General features: G+C 50.2%; 1 protein-coding gene across 1 annotated transcript; it reads left to right on the forward strand.

Annotated features, from left to right (window-relative positions):
* The first annotated feature begins 6,427 nt into the window (after positions 1-6,427).
* Positions 6,428-9,286, forward strand: LOC120708923 (NAC domain-containing protein 35-like). Its single transcript, XM_039994359.1, has 3 exons — positions 6,428-7,166; positions 7,358-7,626; positions 8,187-9,286. The coding sequence occupies exons 1-3, from the start codon at positions 6,842-6,844 to the stop codon at positions 8,907-8,909; spliced, it is 1,317 nt and encodes a 438-aa protein (XP_039850293.1). The 5' UTR covers positions 6,428-6,841; the 3' UTR covers positions 8,910-9,286.
* The last annotated feature ends 1,811 nt before the right edge of the window (positions 9,287-11,097 follow it).

Genomic DNA, 11,097 nt, shown 5'->3' on the forward strand with positions numbered 1-11,097 from the left:
CATTTTTGTTTAGGAACAAACCGTTGGATGTTGATCCGGTGGCTCAGATTAAAATTTGCACAATTTGCATGAAGAAATTGGTTTACACCTGATATATTCTCATTTAGCTTCGATCATTTCGATGGAGCTAGTAAAAAGCACTCATGCATGCTGCGGAGAATTATATTACTGACGAGAGCATCAGACCAGAGATGCTTTCTTTAAGCACCAAGCTTGTCCATGCATCCAGCTTTGTTTCCTTCTCTCACGAGGAGCTACATAGCAAATTAGCAATGATGCAACTGAAGAGGCCCCAAGCTGCTGTGCACCCGATCGAAGTGTACATGCACAGTCGTGCGCAGTCGTCGACACTGCTGGGAGCTAATAGGGAGATGGAATCTCCGAGCCACAGGTAGGGCTCACGGCCGGTTTTCTCATCGACATGATGCTTCCGGCGTGCTAGCCAATTATTAGTAGTTCGATTCGATCCATCGGGGCTTCTTTAATTGCTCCAGACCTGCAGTACGACGTGCACGGTTTTGTCAGTACGCGAATGTCTTTTGCCGCCGTGCTTGCACGCCGACGTTTCTTCTTGGATTCTTCGCGGATTGATCGATGACACGCAGAGCTATAGGTTTTCAGTGCTAGTCATGCATGGAAGTTAAATGGGATTGCCTGTTATTCTAAAAAAAAGTTAAATGGGATTGATTGTACATATTGCTTTTGCCCCTTAGTGCAGATCGATTTTTGTGACTGAAGTGGTCAGGATTTGAGAAGCTCGAGTAGAGAGAGAGGGAGAGGGGGAGAGGGAGAGGGGGAGAGGGAGAGAGAGGGAGAGGAGAGAGAGAGAGAGAGAGAGAGAGAGAGAGAGAGAGAGAGAGAGAGAGAGAGAGAGGTAAAACCTTCGATAAAAAGCGAGAAAACTTAACCTAATTATTAGTCCAGGGCCTACTAGAAGGGCCTTCGTCTAATCTCATCGCTTTCTAGCTATAGCACGCACCATCTTTTCATGTGGATGTTACTTAGTTTTTTTCGTTGAAACAAATCATCGGTCATTTTCATTTGGAAAAAACGTCTCCGAAGAATGCCAAAGTGCCGTCATTTTTTTCCTCTAGTAAATTCCTAGAAGTAGGACAAATTCCCAAAGGTGCAGTTTCGCGGGGGATGAAATACCGAGGGACGAGATCAGGATGTGGACCTTCGCGGGGGCTCGACATCTCGATGCTCTAGTTGGACACATTTTTTGCGAGTAGTCATTTGTTGTAACTGAACCTATCCAGCACTCTATCTGGGTTGGAAGTTGTTTTTCTGGCGCCCCTAGCGCTGATGTAAACTATACCCCTTCTTATTAATGAATGCTGGGCTATAATGTCCAGTTCTTTCAACAACAAAAAAGTGCACTTTCCTCTTCGTGTACTATATATGTTGACATGGTATATTTCTTTGTATTTCTGAAAATGATTAAAGCTAAAAAAAAGTGTTTTAAAGGTTGTTATTTATAATTCTCAATGTTTTTTAAAGGTTTATATAAAGCTTTTTTAAAAGTAAAAAAGCTTGTTTCTCAAGTATAGGGAGCCACAACCAGAAATAATTGTCTCTGTACGTACAGTGACTGTGACACGTACATGTTGTGTGGTAGTGGTGGAGATAGTACAGATGGAGGTTATGGGGCAAAGCTAAAAGAGAGCGAAATCTGAGGTTGGAGTGGTGTGACATGTACACCGTCTCCGCCTCAGCCTGCACACCCAACTTGTTTGCACCAGTGGTGCTAGTGTACAACCAACCCATCGCTCATTTGCAATCAATGTAAAAAGGTCCTGTTGAGACACATATATATATATAGTGTGTGTGTGTGTGGTCTCAACCAACCCGGCCAAAATCCATCTATCCATGAAAACGATAGAGATATGGAGAAGCTATTCGACAATAAAAGGCTTCTTCAATTCGTTCGCAGCTGGGGACTACTCGTTTCTGAATTCTGATGAGGTAGCAGCTGGCTGGAATGTGTCGTATAGTCACGGGCTTCACTCGAGTGTCGAGTCCTCCTTCCCTCACCAGCAACTGATTTATCCTGTTCAAACGTACTGTAGGGAGGCAGCTATCTGTGGTCTAGTAAGTTCCAAGCTCTAGTTACATTTTGCGGTAGCTGCTGGTACATGTAACCATGCGTGTAGATGGTTCTGCAGTCACTCAGTACTGTAATCAGACCCTTTTTTTCACCAAGAAATAAAACAAAAGAAGAAGTTCAGAAAATGATCGTAGCTAGGAAGAGTATGCAGCCATGCATTTGAACCCTACATGTTTCCCTTTCTGATATCAAATCGAACGACGGGTCTTATGTCTGTCACGAGGCATGAACTTCTTGTGAAGCGTTTTCGGTAGGCACACGCCTAGATGGGACGTGTCAGATTTGTCAGTAGGATAAAAAACGGCCTAACCATCTCATCCCTGCCTAAAGCCTAATGTTAGCTAGCTAGGGACCGGCTTGTGAGTGGCTGCCTACACATGCATGCCGGCTAAAATGACCATGGTCCATGGCCATTATATTCACCAATCTGTGCACATGCATGCCGCCTTGTCGAGCTCCTGCAACTTGCTAATCTGTCAGTAATAATTCCTCACTACTTTCAGCCGGATGTGGATCCTTGTCTTCTGATAGATGGATCCTTGTCTTCAGAAGTTCAAAGTGAATCTGTCCATCTTTACCATATGTCTGAATAAAAGAAGCAATGTCCTACTATCTCGTTCTTGTATGCTCGTACTGTACCGTGATACGTACGTATGTAGCTAGACATGTTGGAGTAGAGCCTTCTTCTAATCATTAATCCATGCTGTATCCACTATGGAAGAAGAGGCCAATAGTGACAAACGTCATCTCCCTAAGGTGATGGGCATCGCGCCCGTCACCTGTACATCGTCACTGATTAGAACAGAAAAGTGACGGGCAAAAGCCCGTCACCTATGTACGTAAAAGGTGACGGGCATCAGTACGAGCTGTCACCAATGGTATTCTTAGTCCATCACCTATGTCAACACATATGTGACGGGCATCATCCTTTTGCGTGCTAAAATAAATACTTGCAGCATGAATAAAAATCAAAAAATATTTTATTTTTCCCACCGCGCTGGCGTCGCATATCGCAAGTCGTGCGATTTTTTGCGCGAATCTGCGCGCGTGTGATTTTTTCTGATAACTTCTGGCGTTATCAGGATTCGAACCCACAACCTAATTCTCGCACATACTCTTCTCTACCACTGGGCTACACCATCACATGTGACCAACAATGAGATATTGTCGAGTACCACAATTAGGGACACCCTAATTGGGGTACTAAGATCGCTTTAAAAAACACAAACACCTGTTAAAGCAACTGGGCCCGCGAAGGCCCACGGCCTGCTTCCCGTCCGGAAGAAGGAAAAGGACTCAAAGAAGCCCAGCGTGCGGCCCATTCACATTCCCCTCGAACCCACTAAACAATCTCCGCCTTGTTCGAGGGTCCCTCTCGGGTCCGCTGGGCAATCTCCGCCTCGCTCGAGGGTAGCGGAACTACCCTCGAGCAGAAGACCAATCTCCGCCTCGCTCGAGGGTAGTGGATATACCCTCGAGCGGGTAACTTATTCTCTGCCTCGCTCGAAGGTCCCTCAATCACGCAACGCACCTCCGCCTCGCTCGAGGGTAGCGGATCTACCCTCGAGCGGTGTCTCATCTCCGCCTCGCTCGAGGCCGTCTTTCGGCACAAAGGACAAACGGCTCCGCCGCCCAACCGCTCGCCGTACGAAGGCATTCAAAGCCAGCCACTCCACCACGGCTCAAAGGACGGGCGGCGTCAGGCCGCCACTCCCACAGTAGATATGACCGGGCCCCATCCGCTGACTCTGGTCACCACACCGCCATCCCGGACGCTGTGGCAGCGCCTTGGGACCTGCGACGCGGGACAAGACAGGCTCGGTACTGCTCCCGCCGACCTCCCGGACTCGCCTCCCACTGGGGAAGGGGTCCGGCGCATCACACACGGGCGGGATCCCGGACCTCCCCCCTCCTCTCAGAGGCCCGAGACCTCCACGTGTCCCCCGGGCCTTCTAGTGTGCACGCCTGCGCCCCGACCAGGCGGTCCGGAGCCATCCCGCGCCATAACTACCGCCGGAACACTACAGGACGAAATCCAGGACGACAGCGACGCACGCCGCCTTCCCACAGTGTACTTCCTACAGTATCCGACCACTGTAATCCCGCGATTCAAGGGAAAACGACGACTTCCATGCCCCACTCGTGTACACCACACCTCCTTATACCTATAAAAGGAGGAGGTGGGCTTCCTTTAGCGGGGGCTGGCTGGCTGATCTCCCTGGTCTGGACTCTAGTCTGCTTGGTCTCTCTGGCTTCTCTCCTCAAGAGGACGCACAAGGACTACTGAGCACTCATCTCCACCGACTCCACTCTTAGCTGAGACTTGTGAGCTTCTCTCCCTCTCTCGCCTCGCTTGTACCCCCTACTACAAGCACTCCGGGTGCAAGATAATACAGTGCCCTCGCACACCCCCTTTGCTGGACGTACGGCCCCGCGGCCGGAACCAGGATAAACACGCAGCATTCACTAGTTGGGATCCGGGCCCCCGGGTCGGGACACCGACAGATATTTTTCTTTTATTATCACTTTCTAATGTCTTATATAAACTGTTTGACAGCTATAACGATCTCAAATGAAAAACTTTTCAACTACAAAGTTGTAGAACTGATGGCGAGCTACAACTTTTGTATATACTTTTTTTTCCCATCTGAGGTCATTTGAAAATTTTGAAAATTTGAAATTCAAAGTTTAAACTATATATTTGGGTGCCAAAACAACCTCAACTGAAAATTTTTTGAACTACTAAGTTTTAGATAAGGTTGAAGCCTATAACTTTTGTATAGACCAATTTTTTATTTGAGATAATTTGAATTTTTCAAAAATCACATGTTCAAATATTAATTAAAGTCACAAAGGTGACGCGCCTTGATGTTGCACGTCACCTATGTCATCACAAAGGTGACGTGCTTTGATGTTGCCCGTTACCTTTTATTTGTCAAAATCCGTCACCTATACTATTCTTATAGGTGATGTGCTTTAATGTTGCTCATCACCTATATCAAACTTATACGTGGCCCGTCTAACAAAGGTAACGTGCTTTGATGTTGCACGTCACCTATGTCATTACAAAGGTGATGAGCAACGTTTTAGAGAGGCCACCAAGAGATAAAAGGTGATGTGCATCATCTTCGCGCGTCACCCAAATAACAAAGGTGACGTATACAACAACAACGTATCATTTTTGTGCACATCACTATAGGTTATTTTTTGCATAACGATCATTTCTCGGCTCCAGACATCCGTCCATAAATCAGCGAGCGGAAACATCTGGTCTCCTCTCACCATTTCGATTCGATCGCTTGCAGATCAACATCGCATCCATGCTATGATCGACCCATGATTCGCTCAGGGTCCATGGCGCAAATAAATGCCCCCGGGCTAGCGAGCTGGAACACTATGCAGAGAGACAGTTCCCGGCTAACTCCCATGCCATGCTTTTCGATCTGCTTTATTTACATGTAGCTCCTTTCGCGCGAAAGTGGCGGTGGAAAGGAATGTCTCAGAAGCATCGCCCTGCGCGCGCGCCCTGCTCGGAATCCACTGGCCAATGTACTGTGGCTAGCTTCTTCTTCCATGAACATCTGCCAAGCAAGCAAGCGCGTGGAGGTCCAAGGGGGACTGGAATCCAAGAGAGGTTTCTGAGGAAAAAACAACACGCCGATCGAGTTCAATCTGCTGTCTGTTCATCGCACATCAAAAGTTGCATTGGCAACAACCCGCACTGCTAGGGAAAAAAAAAGATGCGGCGTGTGTTGTCCCATGAAAGAAGAACAGATGGCTGCACACGTATGGCCTTTTCTTCTTCCTTTTTCCACCGGTTTCCATTACTGTGCATAATGAACATGGAAAAGGCTTGCTAACACAATGGCTAATAGTGGCATTAATGTAGGCTATGTGTGACAAGACGTCAAGACGAGATGCATCCCAACAAGGATGACTACAGCTCGAGTGGTAGAGAGCACGGCATCAATGAAACAACCAATAATGGAAACCTGCTAGCTAGCTATCTAGCGCCATCGCCGTGCATCGTCGTCGGCGGCCAGCCCCGGCCCGGCAAGCAAGAACACCCACACCCACACGCACGCACACAAGCGAGCGAGGCGATGGGCGGCGGATTGATGCCGGCGGCGACCGCCCATAGCTGTCCGCTTCCTGAGCCGTCCTTTTCCCCCTATTTAACTCGCTCCGCCGTCGCTGTCCCTTCCTCCACCGCTCCGGCCGCCGCGGGCCCCTCCGCTCCGATCCCCTCCGCCCCGCGGTTCATAATTTCCACCTCCGCGCGTGTGGCGTGTGTGGTGGCCTGGCCTGGCGTGGCGTCAGGCCTCGCTCATCGCCTTGCGTGCGCCCGCTGCGCTGTGCAGCCGTGCCCCGGAGCGCCCAGAGCGTGTAGACTAGCTAGACGAGTGGTTAGAGACACCGGCCGGGCCGCTGGCCGGTCGATCAGCCGGTTAACCCACCGGCTAGCCGGCGAGCGGCACGGCCGATGGTCGCTTGGCTTTTGCCGTCGATATATATTGTCCCGGACACTAACCTCTTATCCTTTCCTCTCGTCTCGCCCCACTTGCACCCGCGCGAGCAGCGACGCCTCCTTTTTTTTCCAGAGGAAGCCGCCACTGAGCTCGCTCGTGCTAGCTACCTCTACGCACATATCTAGCAGCAGCTACCTAGCCGGCTACAGCCTACAGCCGCCTGCCCTAGCTAGGGAGGGGAGAAGGAGAGGAAGCGTGCATAGATATGCGGGGGAGGCAGGGCGAGGGCGAGGGCGAGCGAGGAGCGGCAGTAGACGACCGGCCGGCCATGAGCGGGAGGCACGAGCACGGGCATGGCGCCGCGGCGGCAGCAGCGGGAGGAGGAGGAGGAGGCTGGGCGGCGGACGGCGGCGGCGGCGGTGGCGACGACGAGCACGAGGACGACCTCGTCATGCCGGGGTTCCGGTTCCACCCCACGGAGGAGGAGCTCATCGAGTTCTACCTCCGCCGGAAGGTGGAGGGCAAGCGCTTCAACGTCGAGCTCATCACCTTCCTCGACCTCTACCGCTACGACCCGTGGGAGCTCCCGGGTCTGTCTCGCTCTGACGCCATCTGCTAGCGCTTGCAACAGCAGCAATTAGTTGCTTGCTCTCGACTCGATCTCCTCCCTCCAATATATCTATCTCCTCCGGAATTAACCAATAATCTTGAAGAAAATATATAATTAAGGGAAACAAATCAATTAAATGAAATTAATCGAGGTTGCTGATGATGCATGCAGCAATGGCCGCGATTGGGGAGAAGGAGTGGTTCTTCTACGTGCCGAGGGACCGCAAGTACCGGAACGGGGACCGGCCGAACCGGGTGACGGCGTCGGGGTACTGGAAGGCCACCGGCGCCGACCGGATGATCAGGGCGGAGAACCAACGGGCCATCGGCCTCAAGAAGACTCTCGTCTTCTACTCCGGCAAGGCGCCCAAGGGCGTCCGCAGCAGCTGGATCATGAACGAGTACCGCCTCCCGCCCGACGACACCGACCGCTACCAAAAGGTAGGCACAAACATCGATCACGGGCACCATGGCCTTCGATTGGCCCATGAAACGAGCTGATTTGCAGCCAAATCCATGGGACTAGGGTTTGGGGAGGTTTTCTTGTAGTTAGCTCTTGAGAGGTTTTAATTTTGGTCAGCCCAATTTGGTTTTCCGTTTGGTCCATGCGCCCTCTCTGATTCTGATGTATGCTAGTTACATATTAGGGTTTGTTCATCTCCTCTCGTTTGCATCTTTGGTGTTTTCCTGCCATGAATCATGATGTTCATATTTTGGGCTCACATATACCTAGGAAATGCACCTATTTTATTACCCTCCTATAGGTGCTATCATGCATGAGTTTGTGAACCTGGACTCCTAGATTCCACAATTCTAGGTGTAATCACTGGAATCTGGACGAAATTTTGGGGGGAGTCATCATCTTGTAGCATCTCCTTTCTGGATTTCCGATTGTAGCCCGACCAGCTTGTTCCTGGCATGCTACTCTAACTAATTCTCCATCCTAGCACAAAGCATTAGCATCTCGATAATAATGGCCGTGGATTATCATTAATTTGCAGACCGAGATCTCCCTCTGCCGCGTGTACAAGCGCACCGGCATCGACGACGGTCACGGCCATCCCTCCGCGCGCTCGACGCCCTCCCGTCGCGCCGCGGCCCAGCAAGACATCAAGCAGGCGTCATCGTCGTCCACGCCCACGCCGCCCACGACTCCCTCCAAGATCATGCACCTTCTCCACGGCGAGTGCACGTCGCCGCCGGCCACCAGGGACCATGCCGCGGCGCACAACACGGCGGCGGCGGCGGCGGCGGCGCAGCGGCAGCTGCCCACAAAGCCGTGCAACGGCGGCTATCAGCTGTCCGCGACGACGAGCTCCGCCGCCGCGTCGGCTGGCGCCGATCAGCAGCAAGTGGGAACCGCGGCAATGCCGTCGTCGTCGTACGAGCAGTCCCGGAACGTGAACGCGTTCGCCGCCTCCACGTACTCGCTGCTCAGCCTGGTGAACGCGGCCTCCATGGGCGGCGGCTCCGCGGCGGCCGCCATCGACGAGCTCAGCACGCTGGTCGGACACGGCCCGCCGGCGTATTTCAACAACCACCAGGCCGGCGGCGGGCACAGCCACAGCTTCCTCCCCCTGCCGACGCCGTCGCCGCAGCCAATGGCGCTCGGGACGCTTCCGACGATGTCCCTGGCGACCATCTCTGACAAGATCTGGGACTGGAATAATCCGAACCCCGACGCGGCGGCTAGAGATTATTACAGCAGTGCCGGATTCAAGTGACGGCGGCTGCGCTGCTGAGCGGCGGCCTGCACTCCGCCAAGCACCGCGCGCACGGGTGCATGGCGGCGCACATTCCTACCGGCCAGCCCTAATGATGGTACAGCTAGCCGTAGATGCATGCATGTAGATCAGCTTATTACTGCATTTCTCTCGGTCTCTCTCTTTCTCACGGTAAATTCTGAGGAAACAATCACCGTAGACAAAGTACTATACCCCTTTAATCTCCTTTAATCGGACTACAGATCACACCACCAACTTGCATTGTACTAGTAGTATGATGAAGAATCCAGGACAGGTAAGCTGTAATTCCTACTGAATTGCATATAATAACCTCTTCAATTTTAATCTGATCCACATGACATCAGTCAATTTTTCTACGACTTCTCCCCATTCAGTTTTTCACTCTTGTCAACTGTCAAGTACTGAACCAACCATCAGGATTCAGGAATCAGGACAACATGCTGCCTGCTTGGAGAGTGTGTGCGTGGTACGCGCACGTACTTGCGAATGTTTGTGTAGTAAAAAACGCCTCTCTTTTTAACTGTCTGACAGTCTGACTTTGGGCACTGCACTGCACATGAAATAATGCCGGACAGTTACATGATTGGGAAAGACGACCGTGGCAGAGATTGCCTCCTCGGAATGATTGGGAGAGGAGACCAGCAGGGGGCGGATGTATTGTCGGGTGCGCGCGCGCCTCTCTCTTCAGTCTCTCTCTCCGTATAAGAGCAAGTTTTATAAGAAATGCCCACAGTCGGCTGGGAGAAGGCTCCATGGTGGCGGCCCCATTGGAAATTAATGCGCAGCAGCAGTTTGCAGCCAATCGCAGCAGTAGTTTGGCCTTTCAGCCCGCTTGAGCCGGCGCTTCAGCAACCACCCACCATCTTCTCTCTCCTGTTTTATCTCTCATCCACGTAAGCTCTCAGCCTTCTATAATACCTGCTCTAAACGACGCATAGGCAGGACCGTGTCAGAGCGAGAGACGCGAGGATCCATGGATCGGTGAGGCTTGGGGAACAACCATGTGATGGCAGCGTTTGTCTTTTCGCCCTGCGTGCTGTCAGAGGGTCGTCGTCTGGTCTCAGGCGGCAGGCGCAGGGGCGGCGACCGGCCACCGAATTACGACTGTGAGAAATGATGATCATTCCCCCTTAATTTGGCTGCTCTCTCGTGCTGGCTGTAACTTGTCGTGTGTGTCATGGGCGGATGATCGATGGTCGGATCGAGTTTGGCTGTTTATTTGGACCCTGATGGTCTCTTTTGATGAGGAGAGGACGTTCTTGTGATTGGACGTGATGATACAGTCAGTGATCTATTGGCAGGGCTGAGATAGTTTTTCCTTGTTGGTACCTTTTGATTTTGTTCTTGTCGTGCCAGCTGTGCGTGATGTCGTACATTCTGATACCTAGCTAGTCTCAAACAGAATCGACACAGCCATAGCTAGCTTCATATCAAACCCAGGAAAAAAAACAACTGAGAATGTAATCTTTGGAGGGGGTTCTTCAGGCATTTCTTCTTCTCCCATTATAAGGACCTGCAGAAGTTTTGTGAGTAACTTTCCCATAATTAATAAACTATGGCACGTTTGTCAAAGACTCAAAGTTATTGCAAAACTACATATTTATTAAGGAGATGAGAATCACAAAGTAATACATATTTAACATGGTAAAATTTCCTATAAAAACAAGTTGAAGTTTCAGAAAACTACGTATTTGGGGAAATCATATCATCAGAAAACTACAGACTTTAACCATGCATCTCAAAACTACATGTCTAATGCATGCATCAAGTATCAGAAAATGAAAGACTTAATATGATTGAAACATGTACGCATAATTATTATTGCACCTTTAATGTGTAGTTTTGCAATACTATGGCACATACACTAAAATCTGCGATTTTGTGATATGCGACTTTTACATTTTATTTTATTTAGGGGGATGTTAAATCTCTAGTCTCATGGTGGAACCTGTAGTTTTGAATCACTTGAACAAAAAGAATATATAGTTTTGTGAATTTTACTCAAGTTTGTGTGTCAATTTACCGGAGGAGGGGGACAAAATTGTTGCTCGTGACATGGCAAATGTACTGACCAATGCGCATATAAATGAAATTCTAATTTTTTCGCTTGGCTGATTATTATCTAGTTTTATGATTCCTTATGCGGATATAATTTGCTTGTAAGTTT

Source organism: Panicum virgatum, chromosome 5K (assembly GCF_016808335.1).
Source record: "Panicum virgatum strain AP13 chromosome 5K, P.virgatum_v5, whole genome shotgun sequence".
In the NCBI taxonomy this organism is placed as follows: Eukaryota; Viridiplantae; Streptophyta; class Magnoliopsida; order Poales; family Poaceae; genus Panicum; species Panicum virgatum.

Coding starts and splice junctions, on each gene's coding strand:
- LOC120708923 (XM_039994359.1), top strand. CDS start 6,842: ATGCGGGGGAGGCAGGGCGAGGGCGAGGGCGAGCGAGGAGCGGCAGTA. Junction 7,167..7,357: donor CGACCCGTGGGAGCTCCCGG/GTCTGTCTCGCT, acceptor TGATGCATGCAG/CAATGGCCGCGATTGGGGAG. Junction 7,627..8,186: donor ACACCGACCGCTACCAAAAG/GTAGGCACAAAC, acceptor ATTAATTTGCAG/ACCGAGATCTCCCTCTGCCG.